This window comes from Sorex araneus, chromosome 1 (assembly GCF_027595985.1).
Source record: "Sorex araneus isolate mSorAra2 chromosome 1, mSorAra2.pri, whole genome shotgun sequence".
In the NCBI taxonomy this organism is placed as follows: Eukaryota; Metazoa; Chordata; class Mammalia; order Eulipotyphla; family Soricidae; genus Sorex; species Sorex araneus.
Window position 1 is genome coordinate 393388563 of NC_073302.1, and position 18238 is coordinate 393406800.

The 18238-nt window shown below is 37.6% G+C and overlaps 1 protein-coding gene across 1 annotated transcript in view; it reads left to right on the forward strand.

Moving 5' to 3' along the window:
- ELAPOR2 (endosome-lysosome associated apoptosis and autophagy regulator family member 2) overlaps positions 1-18238 on the forward strand; it is a 173074-nt gene that overhangs the window by 60668 nt on the left and 94168 nt on the right. The window contains exon 2 of the mRNA XM_004602150.2: positions 15197-15317. Within this exon, the coding sequence (XP_004602207.2) occupies positions 15197-15317 (121 nt within the window). The remainder of the gene's footprint in view (positions 1-15196; positions 15318-18238) is intronic.

An 18238-nucleotide genomic window follows, 5' to 3' on the forward strand; every position in this document is an offset into this window, starting at 1 on the left:
TTTGTGGTTCATATCTACCACACCCTTTTAAGTCTGCCTTCCACTCAAGGATGGTGGAGAGGGGAAGCAAAACAAACAAAACCCAGAAAATCACTCCCATTATATGAATAATTATTCTAATTTTTACTTTTTCTTCAAGCCTGGATAGAACTGTTTTACAGAATCTTCTTGTATTGTGTGCAGAGTAGGAAAGAGAAAATGTTGTGTGCTTCCCACAACCTGAAACATATTGAGATGGATCAGGTCCACATTCCTACTATAATGTATCCAGGGGTTGGACTCCTCTGATTTGTTGCCAGTTAGAACTGTGTGACATCTTAGAAGAGATCCCTATAAAGTGCTGTGCACAGGGTCATACTGTTACCTAAAGACATGGAGAAAGATGCTGGCTGGACAGCCAGTATTACTGGTAATTTCAGATTAAAATTTGTCTGTTATTTTCTTGGTAGTTTGTGAGGAACATTTGTGGCCTGGGAGCATCTTCAGGTTCTGTGGTGGGAAATTATTCCACAATGATGTTGGGGGGACCATGTGGTATTGAAAATAAGACCTCTCTCTTTTGAGTTATCTCTTTAAACTGGATAGGATAACTCTAACTCCTTTTATAAATAAAAAATATTTGTAATTGAATTACTTGAGATACATACACAGCTACAAAGTTGTTCATGATTGGGTTTCAGTCACACAGTGTTCCAAATGCCAGTGTACATTTCCCATCACCATTGTCCCCAGTTTCCATTCTGCCACTGCACCTCTACCCCAGGTTGGGTTTATGATAGGCACTTTTCTTTTCTCTCACTCTCGCTCTTTCTCTCTCTTTTACTTTTGGGCGTTATGGTTTGTAATACTGGTACTGAAAGGCTGTCATGTTGTCCCTTTATCTTCTTTCAGTACACAGTTCATGTCCAGAGTTTCAACTATTCATTTTCAACTATGAGTTGATATATTCAGCTTGTTTTTTTATGAGTATGGTGATGACAATATATGTTATTAGGACTATGCTAATATTTAAACTTTGAATCTTTTGATTTGAGATATTATTTAGTCAGTTAAGTGCCAGAAAATTTAAATAAGTTCTTAAATAATTTGTATTTAGCTCACAAAATTTACAAGTAAAAATATGATATGAATGTCAAAAATTTCAGAGCCACTTATCACCTATGCTATTTCTGTACACTCTTTACAAGTTAATCTCAAATTCAAGTGGCAGCATTGACGAGAAATATCTTTTGAATTTAAGTTGTTTTTTTCTGTCTTCCATCTGAACACTGTAGGTAGTTTGATAGTTTAGGTATTTTGATAGTTTAGCTAGATGAAATTGTGTAGATGGAATTGTGAAATCAGCAAAGTGTGTTGTTAGAACTTCTTGACTTCCAGCCATTCTCATTTATTCCATTGGGTTGTTCTCACTTTATCCACTTTGCAAGTCTTTGTTGCTCCTTGCATACAGGACTGAAGCTCCAGGTCTTGTCTTTCATACTTTGTGGCATTTATTTGACCTATGTTTGTGAGCTCTGTCCTTTGTCTTACTAAGAGAATCTAGACTGAGGTGCTAATAAGTGATAATGGAATAATACTAATCCTTAATCTTCACTGGTATCCTTTGCCTTTTTTTTTGGTATGTCCTATAATGTATCTTATTGTAAATCCAAGAGAAATAAAAACTTTCCTTCCCTTACATTTTGTATAAACAGATTTTCAAGAATTTCGTTTTTTGGGGCTGGAGTGATAGCACAGAGGGTAGGGCATTTGCCTTGCATGTGGCTGACCCGGGTTCGATTCTCAGCATCCCATATGGTCCCCTGAGCACTACCAGGAGTAATTCCTGAGTGCAGAGCCAGGAGCAACCCCTTTTTGGGTGTGACCCAAAAAGCTCCAGTAAATTGAGATCAGCGGGAAGACAAGTGATACAAGTGAAATGGAGAGTAATTCTAAAACTCCCTTAATATAACTACTCCCTCAGAGCATTCATTATTCAATTAACAATTATATATGTATATATTTACTGATTACTTGTTCTTTTTTTTTTAGCTTTTTGGGTCACACCCAGCAATGCTCAGCCAGAAATAAACCACTTAGCATAGGTTATAGCCTTGTTTGTTCACATCCATAAACAAGAAAAACCTCAATATAAATTCATATCTGATGTAATTAGAAAAGGAGGAACAAATGGAACCAAAAATCAGTAGTAGGAATGAAACAATAAAAATTAGCACACAAAGATATGAAATAGAAATAAATGGTTAATAAAACAGAAATTTCCTTGAAAGGAAATTTCTCTGAAAGAATCAATAAAATTGATAAACCATTGCTAGGCTTACCAAAGGATATGGAAATACTTACTAGAGCCAAAACATGAAATCAATCTAAATGCTCATCAATAGGTAAATGGATAAAGAGGCTGTGATATGCTCCATGGAATCCAGTCCAGTCCTGCGATTTGGAAAAAAACAGTAAAGCCCTGCTTTTGGGATGAAATGCATGGAATAGAGGTGATTATGCTATGCAAAGTAGTCTGGAAGTAAAAGACAATTAGCAGACGGTTTCACTCATAGACTCAATAGCAGCACAGAAATAAAACAAGACAAATGACTAGTCTGGGAAACTGTGTTGGTTCCTTGAGGGGAAAGAGAAAAAGGTGGGAGGAATGAATAGAGTAGTTTCTTTTGGTGGTGACATCAGACAAACTTTGGTAGTTATGTCAGTTATGTTGACCCATTTAGTCTCATAGAGATATAGATATAGATCCCTGAAATACTATAATGTTGTTAACCAATAATTTAAAGAAGAAAAACCGAACATTTCCAAAATAATTTCTAAGATGCAATAGTATCTCCAGATGCAGAGCAAAGGAGTATGCCATGAATAGATCAGATACATAGTACTTAGCTTTAGGTTTCCATGGTAACCTCATACTCCTTGTACAAAAAACTCAATATAAATATTTCTTCACAGTGCTACGGTAACTAGATATCTAACAGTGTAGTCAAGAAGCTTTTATTTATAGTTGTACGTGTATCTGCATTTAGTATTCTCTTGATTTTGACTTTCCCACATAGTAGAATCAGTGTGGTTTGCCTCTGTTTTTATTGCGTTTGTTTATTAGAAAACTATATCCTCATGCTCTTCTTTTTTCCCTCTTCTGTCTTGATCTTTGAAATAAGCACTTCGTTTTTCTGAGCACTTACATTTTAGGGCTTGTCTCCCAGAATAGTGGCAGTCTCCCCAATACAAGGTTGTGCTGCTTTCATCATTTCATGTAAAAGTACTTAATGAGATGGAACCTTATATGAAGAAAATGGATTGCATCTGCTTCTTTCTCTCCCTTCTCCCAGTGTGTATTCTGATTGTCTGCACTCCATTTTCTTTGATGTCAAAGACACTCTCATACCAGACTCGATTGCTTTTGCTTTTGATTCTATATTTGAATTTGAAGTCATTTACTCTCTCTTTTTTTATTTGTTGAGTTAGTTTTGAGGCTGTGCTTAGGGCTTACTCTTTGCTTTGTGCTCAGGGATTACTGCTGGTGGGGTTTGAGAAACTATATTTACCTGGGGATCAAAATGGGGGTGGGCATATGCAAGGCAAGTACCTTACTCACTGTACTCTCTGAACCCCATTTACTATGTCTTTCTAATTAACTTTAGTAAGCAGCTGACTTTAAGGAGAGGCAATAAATATCAAAGAGTTGATTTTATCGTTGATGGGTCACTGGCATAAAAAATAAATCTCCGAGTAAAATAGACCAGGGAACTTTATTTGTTCTTTATTAGTTCATTCATTTTCTCAGTTTTTCTATACTTTGACGAGCCTATTTCACTGCATATCTTGAGGCATTCTTTTCCTTCAGACTTGGTCTCATCATGCTAAAACTAGCTATTGAGGAAGGAACTAGAATATTTACAATTGCTGTTGAGGAACTTATAAATTATAAATTTGGAGATTATAAATCTACTTCAGAACTTTCTCTTCAAAAAATTTCAGTTGTCACCCACTCAAATTTTGACTCTAAAAATCAAAATATAGTAAAGTACATAATATATCTCCCTGACCAGTTGGGTGCTAAAATCTAGGATCTGATAAGAGTCTGGTTTAAAGTGTATCTGATAAAATACTTTTTTGGGAGATGGCCAAGAAGATTGTATTGGTCATTTTTCTCCTGATAAGAGTTTTTATTTGCCCACTAAATTATGGTGGCAGTGAAGACTCCTTACTCTTTAAGTTCTCTTATGAAATTCTATACTAAAATAGCTAAATCTGGAAACAGTCCACTGGTCAAAAACAGATGACTTGATAAAGAAATGGAAGTACATATTCACAATAGTATACCACTCATTTATAAGGAAAAATTATACACTTTGTGGCTACGTGGATGGGTCTGAGAGTATCATACTGAGTGAAGTTAGTCAGAAGGAGAGGGGCATATACAGAATGATCTCCCTCATATGTGGTATGTAAAGTAACATAGTAAAGAAACAGTGAACACTCAAAGGCAACAGAAACTGAGAATTGATCTTCTACAGGAAGCATGTAACTGTAGGGGGCTTTGAGGGATAGGATATGTGGGGTGGACACCTGGAGATGGTGGAAGGAAATGGACACTGGTAGAGGGTGTAATGCTGAAATGCTTTTTGCATGAAACTCTACCATTAACAACATTGTAAATTATGGCACCTAAGATGAATTTTCTAAAAATACTCTCAAAAATTATCACTGTCACTGTCATCCCATTGCTCATCGATTTGTTTGAGTGGGCACCAGTAACATCTCCCATTGAGAGACTTATTGTTACTGTTTTTGGCATATCCAATATGCACGGGTAGCTTGCCAGGCTCTGCTGCACGGGCTCAATACTCTTGGTAGCTTGCCGGGCTCTCCGAGAGGGGCGGAGGAATCTAACACGGGTTGGCCGCGTGAAAGGCGAAAGCCCAACTGCTGTGCTATTGCTCAGCCCCTCAAAAATTATATATGGTATATTTGTGCCCTGTCAACTTCAACAAAATCATAAGTTTATTGAGTATAGGAACTGTGTGTAAATGTATTTTATATCCCCTCTATAGCACTTAAGCCATAGTACTTATTTTAAAAATGTGACAGGTAATAAAGAATGACATGTTAATGCATATTAACATGATAAATTGTACATTACGTGGAAAATACAGATGACATAATTAATGTCAATATATAAAATAAGACATATATACACACAAATTAATATACACATAAGATCATGTTTTTGTAAGTGAGATCTATTTGAAACATTTCTTAGCCTATATATAGTCAGATCATAGTGGTTATTATCATAATTGGGAGGTAATTCCCCATGAGTTTCTATGATAACCACAAAGCTTTCCTAGTGCAACTTTTGGGCTTAGGGTGTCAGATAACCAGAGCCAGATGGTAGTACAAGTGGTGAAACAGATTTTTATTCAAAAACAACCATAACAGGGAAAACAAGGACTCAGAAAAGAACTGGGTCCAATACCAAATATAAAAAGTAGAAGTGGGGATTTGAGGGAAGGTTCTGGGTTAGGGCCTTTGGTGGGAATCCAACAGAGGAAGTACTAGGGATAGTTGCAGAGGAATTCTAAATAAGTTGATTTAACAACATTCTTGCTAAAACTGGCTATTTTTTAAAATTTATTTTATTTTTATAAAGTTGTTCACAGTAGTTCATTACAGTTAATATTCAAACACCAAACACACCATCATGCACATTCCCAACACTATAAGAGGAATGTGTGTGAAGATTGTTGTATTTCATCCTGAAGTCATTTAAGCCCTTTTATAAGAGATTACAAGGATGCATGTTAAACCCAAACAAATGTGTGCTACTTTTGGTACATCAGTGGGCTAAAGTATAAGAGGTCCAGGAAGTTCTGTGTTTCTCTCTTCCGGGAGCTTTATTTCATAGTCTCTGAATCTTGGCCGTTGAAATTATATGGCACCAGGGGACAGTTTGTGGGTGTGACTGCCAAGCTACTGGAAAACTGGGGAGCTGAGGGGAGGAAGCCCAGTCCTGTTCTGATTGAGCTTGGAGATCTCAGTCATGGGTTCCTGCATATTGTTTTTTATGCAGATTTCCTCAGAGGTGAGGCTCATCTGAGCCTGTGGAGAATGGCCTTGAGCATGGCTGTGTGGTTGGGTTCTGGAGATTTTTGGTTGCTGGGATTCTGATGGGGCAGGGAGAGAAACTCAACCCACCCCACTCTGAGTTGCCCTGATGTGATGTTGCCTGGTGTGAAGTTGCCTAGTGTGAAGACCCTGGTGTGATGTCAGGATGTTCTATGTAGCTCTCTTCTGCGAACTTTATTTCATAGTCTCTGGATGTTGGCTGTTGATGGCACTGGGGTCAGTTTGTTGGTGGGACCACCAAGTTACTGAAAAACTAGGGAGCCAGGGGAAGGAGGCCCTAAAACTGGTGTTAGTAATGATGAATAAAGCCCAAAGACTGAGGAATCACTGAAATGAGTTTAAAGGAGATGACTAAAATGTTTTCAGATAGTCTTTTACAGGGTTACTGTGGGTCTTCAAAATTTGGTCGTCTTGACATCTTGTGCTTTTATATAAAAAATAACACAGTTTTAGCTTATGTTAATTTGGAATTAATATCCATATCTTGACTTGTAATTGTGTCTCTGTTTATATATACATCATAATTTCTGTTGAGGGATAATCTTAAATGTTCTGTTGTCAGGAATAATTTCATGTTCTGTTTTCTCCTAGTATTGTTTCTTGGGTCTCTTGGATTTTCAAAATTTCTCAGGGAATCTTTTTGTTTGTTTGGGGTAGAATCATGCCCCAGGTTTCTGTCATGTTTTTTGGGGTAGGAATGAGCACATTCTCCAGTTTTTGCTTTGGACAATATTACTCATAAGCTGATGTTTCATTTAGAGTGTGCTATGACTCATTTTAATATACTTGGTGATAAACTGTCAAGTTATGCAATATAGGAAAAGTTGTCAGAAAAAACTTTGAAACTGGTTAAATAGATAAAGATTTTTGGGAGTACTATTTTTCTGAATGATTATTTTAGTGAGGACCTGTACTTTTTGTTGTCTTCATATTATTTTACAGTGCCTCGAGTTATCAAAAACAGAATAATACAACTGATTCTTATCCATAGAAATGAAATTGCTTTTTTTTAAGATTGCAGTTGGTTATTAACTTCTGGATATTTATCAGCTCTGCATTTCTTAGTGAATGAATTCATTTCATTTCGCTGATTTACTATTTGACTATTCTTTGAATTCTTTCATGAAAAGGATTGATAACTTGTAGTAACAGTTTATATGCTAATTGATAAATAAAATATTTAATGATTGACAATATTTCCTTGCTTGTTTGGGCCATGCATAGCAGTGCTCAGGACTTAATCCTGGCTTTGTGCTCAGGGATCTTTCCTGGAGGTGCTTGAGGGTCCATATGTGGTGCCAGGAATTGAATCTGTGGTGGCTGTGTACAAGGCAAATGCTTACCTCCTGTACCATCTCACCAGCCCTTGCTTTTTATATTTCTATGGGAGGAAATTTATCTTTTCTTTTTAAATTGCTCATTAATACTTAGGAATTTTGCAGTTCTGAGGATTAATTTAAGTGTTCAATCTCTAGTTGGATTTTTGCCTATAATTTTTGGACATTATATAAATTTGCAAATATAAGTACTGAAATTCTTTGGTATCTTAAATACTATTAAGAATCTTCGGAGGGCCTATATTGTATCTTTAGTGATTTTAGCACAGCACACTATTTTTTTAAACAACTGCTACTGTATTAAGGATTGCTTTCAGAAACAGACTTTTAAAAAATTACTTGTCACCAATTCAGATTAAATAGCCTATTAAATAATTGAATATAAAACTCCTCTGGCTTGACTGCACTTTACTGCCATCTGGTTGGAGTAGGTTTATATTTACATATCTTAAAATTATAAATTAACATGTTAAAGCTTCCTGCTGGAATTCTAGTAATTCTATAATGAAATCAAAGCTATGGTTCTTTTGAGTGCAAAGTTTAACCTCTAGAAACAGATGAACCTTAAGAAAATGATTTGGTGAGTGACAGCCACTAGTACGTGCAGAAAACACACTGTGCTCTTTTGTGTTCTTATCACTGTGCTCATTTCAACTGGCAACCTGAATACCACAGAGACAGCAGTGGAGGAAGGTTTTCTGAGCTTATTTATTTTATTCAGAGATCCTGCTTCATGTGAAATCCATGGCAGACTTCTCAGCATCATTTTTAACAAGGATGGTAACTGACTACCTGAATTTTACACATGAAAGCTATGATCTTCTCAGTGGGATGTAGAAATAGAAAAGACTTCCTAATACAAATAACTGGCAACAAGAGGCTGTTGTTTAACTTCATGATGGGCTAAAGCTATAGTCTTTAGTGATTGTAGAAGCCATAACAATGACTCCCCCAACCTAACCCCTAGGACCTGTGAATATTACTTAATATAATAGGAAGGGATTTGAAGATGTGAATAAGGATCTTGAGGTGGGAGATCATTTGATTTCTAAATATAGTCAGAAGAGGAGGGGAAGAGACGTAGAGTTTCCACACAGGCTGAAATTGGCATTATAAATTCTAAGCAAACAAATGTTTGAAACTATCAAAATCTAGAAGAAGCAAGGAATGACTTCTCCCAGGAACTTTCAGAGGGAACATAGCCTAACCTGTAACTCAGAGCTATTGACTTTGAAGTTTTGGGCTCTAGAATTCTGAGAAATGAAATTTTTGTAGTTTAAAGCTGAAGATTCATTGATAACCTCAGTCATCTCAGTAAAAGCCAGGAATAAAGATAAAATTACCCGTAAAATGCGGGGGTGGGTCCTCCATTTATTAGGACAGCACCTATGACTGACATACACAGTAGACACCTACAAGTTGTTTGATTATGTTTTATCAACAGAAATACTGCCGACTGGGACAGAGACAAAGATGAAATGAAGAAAAGTAGTTGATTTCCAGAATTTTACAGGAAAGACACAGGGCTACCAATTACTCAGCTGCAAAACTTTCAGTTACAAAGAACAACATAATAGTACTTCTAAAAGTGGAGTCATGGTCCAGGACTTGGAGTCATAAACAACACAGGATTATTCTCATGCTTTGAACCTAATGGAATTTGCCCTGATGGATTTGGAAATTGCTTGGAACTATTGGCGTTTTTCTCTTTCCTTTTATTCTTTCCTCTGCCTTTATCCTTTTTTTTTTTTAAATTGAAGTATCTATAATTGGTACTCTATCACTGCCCTACAGTTTTATCTGGGAAGCAAGATAACACAGATGGAGAGGAATGTTGAGCAGTATGAACCATAACCAGCGGTGACTCTTACCAAATTTAGGTGTTTAGATCTTGGGTTTTTAGTTAATCAGATGTAGGTGATATTTTGGACTTTGAATTGTTGCTATAGTAGGTTGAAAGTTTAGGGAATGTTGGAATGGTGAATATATTTTGCATGGTGAGGAAGATATAATCTCTGGGGCCAGAAGGTAGACTGTGATAGGCAGAAATAATTTTTTTCCCACAAAATTCTTGTTCCTGTCAGAAAGAAATGCAAGACTTAATCCCTGGAACATATTAATATTTTATGGATAAAAAGGACTTTGAAGGTACAAATAAGAATTTTGTGTTGGAGAAATTGGCATTGTGATCTAAGTGGCCCCTGTATGCAATTTTAAGTGTCCTTATAAGAATCAAACAGAGGATATTAAGAGAATAGAAGAGGAAGCAATAAGACCTTAGGCAAGATATTGGAATTATGCATCCATGAACTAATGAATCACCAGAAATTGAAAGAGGGGAATGGGTTCTCCCCTAGAGTCTCTGGAGGGGGTGAAGCTGATAGACACATTGGCTTTAGACTTCTTGCCTCAGGAACTGTGAAAGAATTTGTTTCTTTTGTCTTCGCTGGCTATGTATATGGTAATTTATATACATAGTTGCAGCAGCCTTTGAAAATTAATGAAGAAATAGAGTGGTATTAAAGGAATTCTGCTCGTCTGTGTTTTCTTATTTGTATGCTTGAATATAGACCTCTTTATGATAACCATAAACACTTTATGATAACCATAAACACTTTATAATAACCAGAATTTAGTTTTCTGTGAACATCGGGATTTTGCATTAGAAACTTGCACTATTATTTTTAAACCAGCAGTCTTCTATTTTAAGTGTGATGATATTCTATAAGAACTGAAAACACGGGTAAATAAGCATAAGGCTTGACTTCTGTTCTCAGCCATAGTGCTAACTAGCTCAGTGTCTCTGGGTAAATCCCTTATATCCAAATCAGAATTTTTGTTTAACAATAGGAGTAGTACTGTATGCCTATTATAAACTACATAATTGTTTTGATTATTTACTGAGATAAATACACATTAAAGGTAACAGCTTAGTGATGCAAATAAAAGGTTTTCTTAATGCAGGTATTAATTTGTTTCCTTTAGCTTTCTGAGAGATATGATGACCACCTTTTCCACTAAGTTACTGACCTTTCTCTCTTGAAAACTTTTGCAAGCTTATTTTTTCACTGGCAGCATATAGCATACTCATTTTACTGTATTTTTTTTAACTTCTTAAAGAAAGTTTTCATTTTGCTGTTTTCATTTTAATGAGAATTATTTGTATTTTATTGGTGAAATTTAGCTTTGATGTATGTTCCTTGGTTAATTTCTTCTTTAATTGAATTGTTTTGATCTTATTTCCCATTAATTCTTTGTCTCTTTCTAAACCAATTTTTAGAAATCCATTGTTTTTAAGTTAATTAAACTTTGCTATGTGTTTCTTCACCAGTTTGTTTGACTTTTACTTTTGTTTATGGGGATTTGTGATGCGCCAATGTTTAATATTTGGATATAATCATTTGGTCAATTTTCATTGTGTTCTTCCCTACCCTCTCTGTCTTTCAGCCCTCCCTCTCTTCTAGTCTTCTTTTTTCCCCCTCCTTTCATATCTTTCCTTCTTGAAGACCTTTGTCACTTGACTGGCTTTACTGATACTTTAGGAGTATAGATTTGCTTTTCACAGGCAATAAAGCATTGCTGAAACCCAGGATCTTGTCAGATAATTTAATGTCAAGTAAAAATGATCAGAAAATCGAATTTAGGAATGATTTCCTGAAGGATATACTTTTTTTTTAAGAGAGTTTGTTTAACAACATTAGCTTTCAACCTGATAATTCTACTCTCTCCAATTTGTGATCCCCTATCATTTCATCATATATATGCAGATTGAAGCAGAGAAATAGACTTAATCAGCACCTACTTTGCTATATTACCACTTGCCCCTTACTCTGTATTATCCCCTCACATCCATTTCATTAATAAAGATAATAATTCTGCCATCAATCAAGTAATAAGTGTAATGCAACATCCTTAACATTTCACATGTATCATCCCAATTTCTATAACTATGTAAATAAGAAGCTATTTCCTGATGGAAATGTGGATGCCTCAAAAGGTAAACTGACTTGACCAGTTATCATATAGATTATATATGGAGGACTAGATTGTCAATTAAAATATAGTTCCTCTTGATTACAGGAACTGTCTCTTTTTTTATTCTTTATTTTTTTATTTTAAAATTATTTATTTTATGAATCACCATGTGGAAAGTTACAAAGTTCTCAGGCTTATGTCTCAGTTATACAATGCTCGAACACACGTCCCTTCACCAGTGTCCATATTCCACCACTAAAAACCCCAGTATACCTCCCAACCCCCACCACCGCCTGTGTAGCTGATAAATTTCACTTCATTTCACTTTACCTTGATTACATTCCATATTTCAAAACAGAACTCACCATTGTTGTTGGAGTTTCCCCCCCAAAAAAAACAGCCCTACTGACAAGGAAGCATTTGATAATTAGTTTTCCATTGCTGAGAATGACGAGATATGAAGTTGCGCGGCCACAATAGGATTTCTGTATTTTAGTATTTTAGTAATTAGGTCCAGGGAGATTTATGTTAGAAATTACATCATTTCCCTTCCTGGGGCAGCATGGGGCAATGGCTTAGTTCACAGTCTAGAGACATGGCTGCAAGCAGTTGCTGGGACCAAAAGTAGTCTAGCTGGCCTCCTGATTTTGGTCGATCAGCAGCAGAGCGGCCGCACAAAAGTGTGGCCACTCGGGTCGAATTTTGGCATAGCGTGCGCTGGTATCACCCCCGGCCCAAGTCTGCCCACTTGTCCCACTGTTTCAAGTTCATAAGTCTTTTTTTTTCTCCTTCCTGCGCCACCAAGTTTGTACCTGCTTAATAGTCCTCATAATATGGCAGACGCCATGCCCCTACTCCCCGAAAAGGGAAGAAAAACCTAGAAAGAAGGATCTTTCCCCTCCTCGGCTTGTGTGGGGCTATGGCTTAGTTCACAGTCTAGAGACACAGCTGCAAGCAGTTGCTGGGACCAAAAGTAGTCTGGAACTGTCTCTTGGGTATTGTTCTTTCTATATATACTCACAAACACACAGAAAAACACACAACCACATATATCCTTATGCATACTGATGCCTCCCTAATTCTCACACTTGATTTACATATGTTGAGCTGACTTGACTTTTCTGCTTTGTCCTGCCACTGATATACTAAGGGAAGCAAAGCATGGTGAAACAGAATAGTAACATTCAAGATATTGAACAGAATAAATTTGATGTTGAAAAAAAGTATTTTATATTTGGCATAATTTCTGTCATTCTTAACGTGCTCTAACGGTATTCTGTCCTTGCTCTTCTCAGTTTTAAGAATCTCATGTGTGTAGTGTGCACTGACTAATGGAGAACACTATGAAAATTTCAAAGACACCAAAATCTTGAGACAAGCAGGTTGATATTATTTTGTCACTTGTAAAAAATATTGCTTATTTTAGCAGTTCATAATTTATAGCAGTCTGCTATGGTGGGTGTATTCTGAACCTGAAAGAGTTGACTGAAAACATAATAGTCTTCACCAGTCAGCATTCCCACCAACAATAAAGAATTGTCTATTTCTCCCCACATCCACACCAACATGGGTTGCTCTTGTTCTTTTTGATGTGTGCCAGTTTCTGTGGTGTGAGATAATCTCTCATTGTTGTTTTGATTTGCATCTCCCTGCTGATTAGCAATGTAGAGTGAAATGAGTCAGAAGGAGTGGGGTAGACATAGAATGATTGGGCTCATTTGTGAGATACACATATATATGTATGTATACACACACATATATATGCATAACATAATATGAGACCAGTATCCAAGGACAGTAGAAACATTGGTCCATGGTTGGAAGCCTACCTCAAATGCTGGAGGAGAAGGCACTTGGGATAGAGAAGGGATCACCATGACAAAGATAGTTGAAAATGATCACTCTGGATAAGAACTGCGTGCTGAAAACAGGTAAGCACGCAGGAACAAACATGATAACCACTCAGTACCATTATATATTGCAAACTATAATGCCCCAATGGGAGAGGGAGATAGAGGGAGGGGGAGAGAGGAATGGAGGGAGAGAGGGAGAGAAAGAAGGAGAGAAGTGCCTGCCATAGAGACGGGCTGTGGGGAGGGTGGCAGGAGGGAAACTGGGAACATTGGTGGTGTGAAATGTATACTAGTGGAGGAATGAGTGTTGGAACACTGATTGAAACTGGACCATGGTCAGCTTTGTAACTGTATCTCATAGTGACTCAATAAAAAACAAAACCCATGGTAGTCTTTTTCTGGTATTTAGATGATTAACAAATTTTAAATAGAGTGAGAATTAGATCAGTGGGAATGGTTCTTTTAATTTGTACTTAAAAAGGGAGGATGGTCACTGTATTCACTATTCTAGTATTGTTTTGTTTAGAATCACATCTGTCAATGATTTAGAGTTTTAAAAGTGCAAAAGAAATTGGGAAGAGTTGTTACTGCCTTTTAGGCTGGATGGGACTATGGTGATCAGTTACTAAACCAACCTTAATTGTCCCATTCTGTAGGATAACATAGCCTCAGGTAGTTTAGGTTTATTGGGTTACTCCCATTACAGTGCTCCTATTCCTCTTTGTTTATTTGTAGCTTCTTTCTTAGTGTTCTGTTGACTTGTAAATAATGTTTTTCTCTTCTCCTTGAGTCCTTTGCATTGTTTATTCAGAGCAATGTCCTCTTTGTATGGACTCAGAAAGACTGTAGCAAATGCTATGCTTTTTTGTAACCTGAGAGTCATTTGACTCTACATGATATTTTCCTCCTGGGCATCTGTTCTCTTGACCTAAGCCTCAGCTGCCCTTACTTCCTAGCACCCCCAAAAGCAGGGTCCCGATGAGGGACGAGACGGACCCAGGGCAAGTGGTGAGTTGTGTGCTACCCTGGCATCGAGATGGGCCTGGCCAAAGTGCCTAATGCTTAACTATACGTTAAGAGCTTGATCATGGACAAATGTTGTCATGATCCAAACAGTGATAACTAGATTTGGACCCTGCTAAATGATTAATCTGGCCTGAGTGCTGTGGTCTGAGTCTGTGGCAAGATGTTTCCAGGAGAGCTGCCTTGCAAGCCTCAATGTATCTCTTGCTATGTCCATACAAAAATAACTAGTATTAAGATGTTAATAAGTGTTTGGACTAAGGAAAGGAAAAAAAAACCCTTAAGAGTCTGGAAGGGCTTTGGAATGCCCTGCCCTCAGGAAGGGCTTTCCTATGTTAATTTTGCTACCTGGCTGGGTGTAGCCTAGAGGGCAAGGTGGGAGAAACAAGTAGGAGGAGAGAGGAGAGAAGCAGAGGGCGCAGTTGATCCAGAGAGAGGATGGAGCTGGGAGTGTGGGAGATGAGAAAGATGAAAGATTGAATAAATGGTAACTAATCAGCAACCAGCTTGGTCCTCCTTCCTTCGCCTGTCCTTCGCCAATGGCTGTCCCAATCCAGCCCATACACAGCGGTTCCAGAGCAACAAACGGCGGGTGGTGAGACAGCCGCCTGGAGAGCCCGCTAGTGCACATGCCCGTCGGCGTGCCTTAGTTTTTCACAGGATTCCTCATTATATACTGTTCAATACCCGTTCAATGAATTGATATTCATGATACTTTTTTGATTAATAAATTGCTTGGTGTGGGGCAAGAAGGAATCAACAAGAGAATATATTTTGAATCAGATTTGCAGGCAGGTTTGGGAGTGATGGAGAAAACACAGTGGTCCCATTAAGATTGGTTCTAATAAAGACTTGTTTTATGATTATTTTCAGAAAGATTACCACTTTGAATATACGGAATGTGATAGCAGTGGATCCAGGTGGAGAGTTGCCATTCCGAATTCTGCGGTGGATTGCTCGGGCCTGCCGGACCCCGTAAGAGGCAAAGAATGCAGTATGTGTTGATTTTTTGAGCATTAAATTTTCCTGATTAAACCATAACCCCATCATCTTAGCACATAAAGAGATTTAGAAAATGTTAACACATGTAGCACTGATATGCAGTAGAGAAAAGGCATACTTTCTCCATATTCAGTGCTCACATTTTTGCTTTTAAATAAATAAATTTACTGCTTTCATATTGATTTGTAGTACTCTAAAATTTCCCAGGGACATAGATCCAAGAGATAGTACAGGAGGTAAGGTGATTAGCTTGCACATGGCCACCCTGGTTCCATACCCATCACTGTACATGATCCCCTGAGCCCTGCCAGGAGTGATCCCTGAGCAGAGTCGGGAATCAAACCTCAATACTTCTGGGTGTTGTCCACAAACCAAACTTTAGTAGAAAGTTTTACATCTTTAAAAGAGTATGAGCCAGAGACTGGAATATAGTACAGTGGGTAAAGTGCTTGTCTTGCACCTGGTCAACCTGAGTTTATTCCCTGGTATCCCACAGGGTCAGGTGAGCACTGCCAAGACTAATTCCTGAGTGCAGAGCCAGGAGTAGCCCATGAGCATTGACAGGTGTGGCCACAAAACAGGAAAAAATAATAATTTAAAAATGTATAGTCTCATTCACCTGCACCAAAACTTTAGTATGAGTATACCATCAAAATTACCCTCTCTGTCCATACCCTTCCCGCCTACACATAATTTCTCCTCTTTCTTGAAAATGACCATATTTTTCACAGACTATTGTTATTTTTGTTGAGTTTTGAGTTATTTACATAAATTAAACTATACAGTAGCTTACTCCATTTCCTGACTCTTTTTACTTAGTTAATGGCACTAAATCATTGATGATGCCTCTAAAATCAATATCTAAAGAGTTATGCCTATGTTTTCCTCAGTATTTTTATGAATTCTAATATAATATCAAGGTCTATTTTTTAACCTACTGAAGAAATTTTTGTGTATAATGTGAGTTAAGGGGTTCGTTTTTTTTTTTGTTTTGTTTTGATTTTTTTTGCTTCTGATCAGTGATTTTCCTCAGCATGATTTATTGAAGGGCTGGAGCCATAGCACAGCAGGTAGGACGTTTGCCTTGCATGCGGCCGACCCGGGTTCGATTCCATCCCTCTCAGAGAGCCCGTCAAGCTACTGAGAGTATCTCGCCCGCATGGCAGAGCCTGGCAAGCTACCTGTGGCGTATTCAATATGTCAAAAACAGTAACATGAAGTCTAAGTTGGAGATGTTACTGGTATCTGCTCAAGCAAACTGATGAGCAATGGGATGACAGTGATAAAGTGATTTATTGAAGAGACTTTTCCTTGCTCCACTTCATGTACCTAGCTCCTTTGTCACAGATTACCTCTCATAATATATGAGAGTTTACCTCTGAACTCTCAGTTCTGCTTTATGGTCAGACAGTCTCACTTTGTTCCCGTACCATGCAGTTTTGATAATTTTACTCTAAAATTTAAAGTCAGGGAAAGAAACCCCTCAGCCCATTTTGGCTTTCCTCAGGATTTCTTTGGCAATTTGGGGAATTTTATCACTTTATGTACAACTATCAGAATTTGTTTCATGTAACAAAAGACTGCCAGGAGAATTTTGCAGGGAACTGAGTTGACTCAGAATAGACTTTAAATAGGATTGTCATTTTAACAATGTTACTTCTTCAAGTCCATAAACAAGGAATGTGTTGGTACTTCCTTGTGTTTTCTTCAAATTTTTATTTTATTTTATTTTTTTAAAATTGTATTGAATTACTGTGAGATAGGTAGAAGCTTTCATATTTGGGTTACAATCACACAATTATTAAAAATTTGGTGGTGATCGCAGCACTGTTTACAATAGCCAGAATCTGGAAAAAACCCGAATGCCCTAGAACGGATGACTGGTTGAGGAAACTTTGGTACATCTATACAATGGAATACTATGCAGCTGTTAGAAAAAAGGAGGTCACAAATTTTTTATTTAAGTGGATCGGCATGAAAAGTTTCATGCTAAGTGAAATGAGTCAGAAAGAGAGAGACAGACATAGAAAGATTGCACTCATCTATGACATATAGAATAACAGAGTGGGAGACTAACACCCAAGAATTGTAGAAACAACTACCAGGAGGTTGACTCCATGGCTAGGAGGCTGGCCTCACATTCTGGGGAAAGGGCAACTCAGAGAAGGGATCACCAACTATAATGTAGTCGAAGGCCATGTGGGAGAAGGGAGTTGCGGGCTGAATGAGGGCTAGAGACTGAGCACAGTGGCCACTCAACACCTTTATTGCAAACCACAATAGCTAATTAGAGGGAGAGAACAGAAGGGAATGCCCTGCCACAGTGACAGGGTGGGGTGGGGGGAGATGGGATTGGGGAGGATGGGAGGGATGCTGGGTTTACTGGTGGTGGAGTATGGGCACTGGTGAAGGGATGGGTTCCCGAACTTTGTATGGGGGAAGCATAAGCACAGATGTGTATAAATCCGTAACTGTACCCTCAAGGTGATTCATTAATTAAAAATAAATAAATTTATTAAAAAAAATTTGGTGGTGATTTTGGGTCAAACCAAGCTCAGGGATTACTCCTGGATTTGAGTTCAAGGATCACTCCTAGTGGTGACTGAAGGACCATATGCAGTTCCAGGGCTCCAACCAAGACTGGGTATGTGCTAAGCAAGTGCTGTGGTCCTTTCACTAACTCTCAGGTCCATCTTTTGTTTCCTTTAATAGTGATTACTGGTGTTATTTGTATACATCTTTTACCTCTGCAAACTTGGTTCCCAGCAACCATTTGGTTTTGAAGGGCACAACTGTGAATGGAATTTCAAAAATTTCTCTTTTATCTCATTGTTTGCAATGAATTTCTGTATATGGATTTTATTGTCTGGCACCTTAATGTATATAGACTTACTAATTTCTAGGAGAACTTTG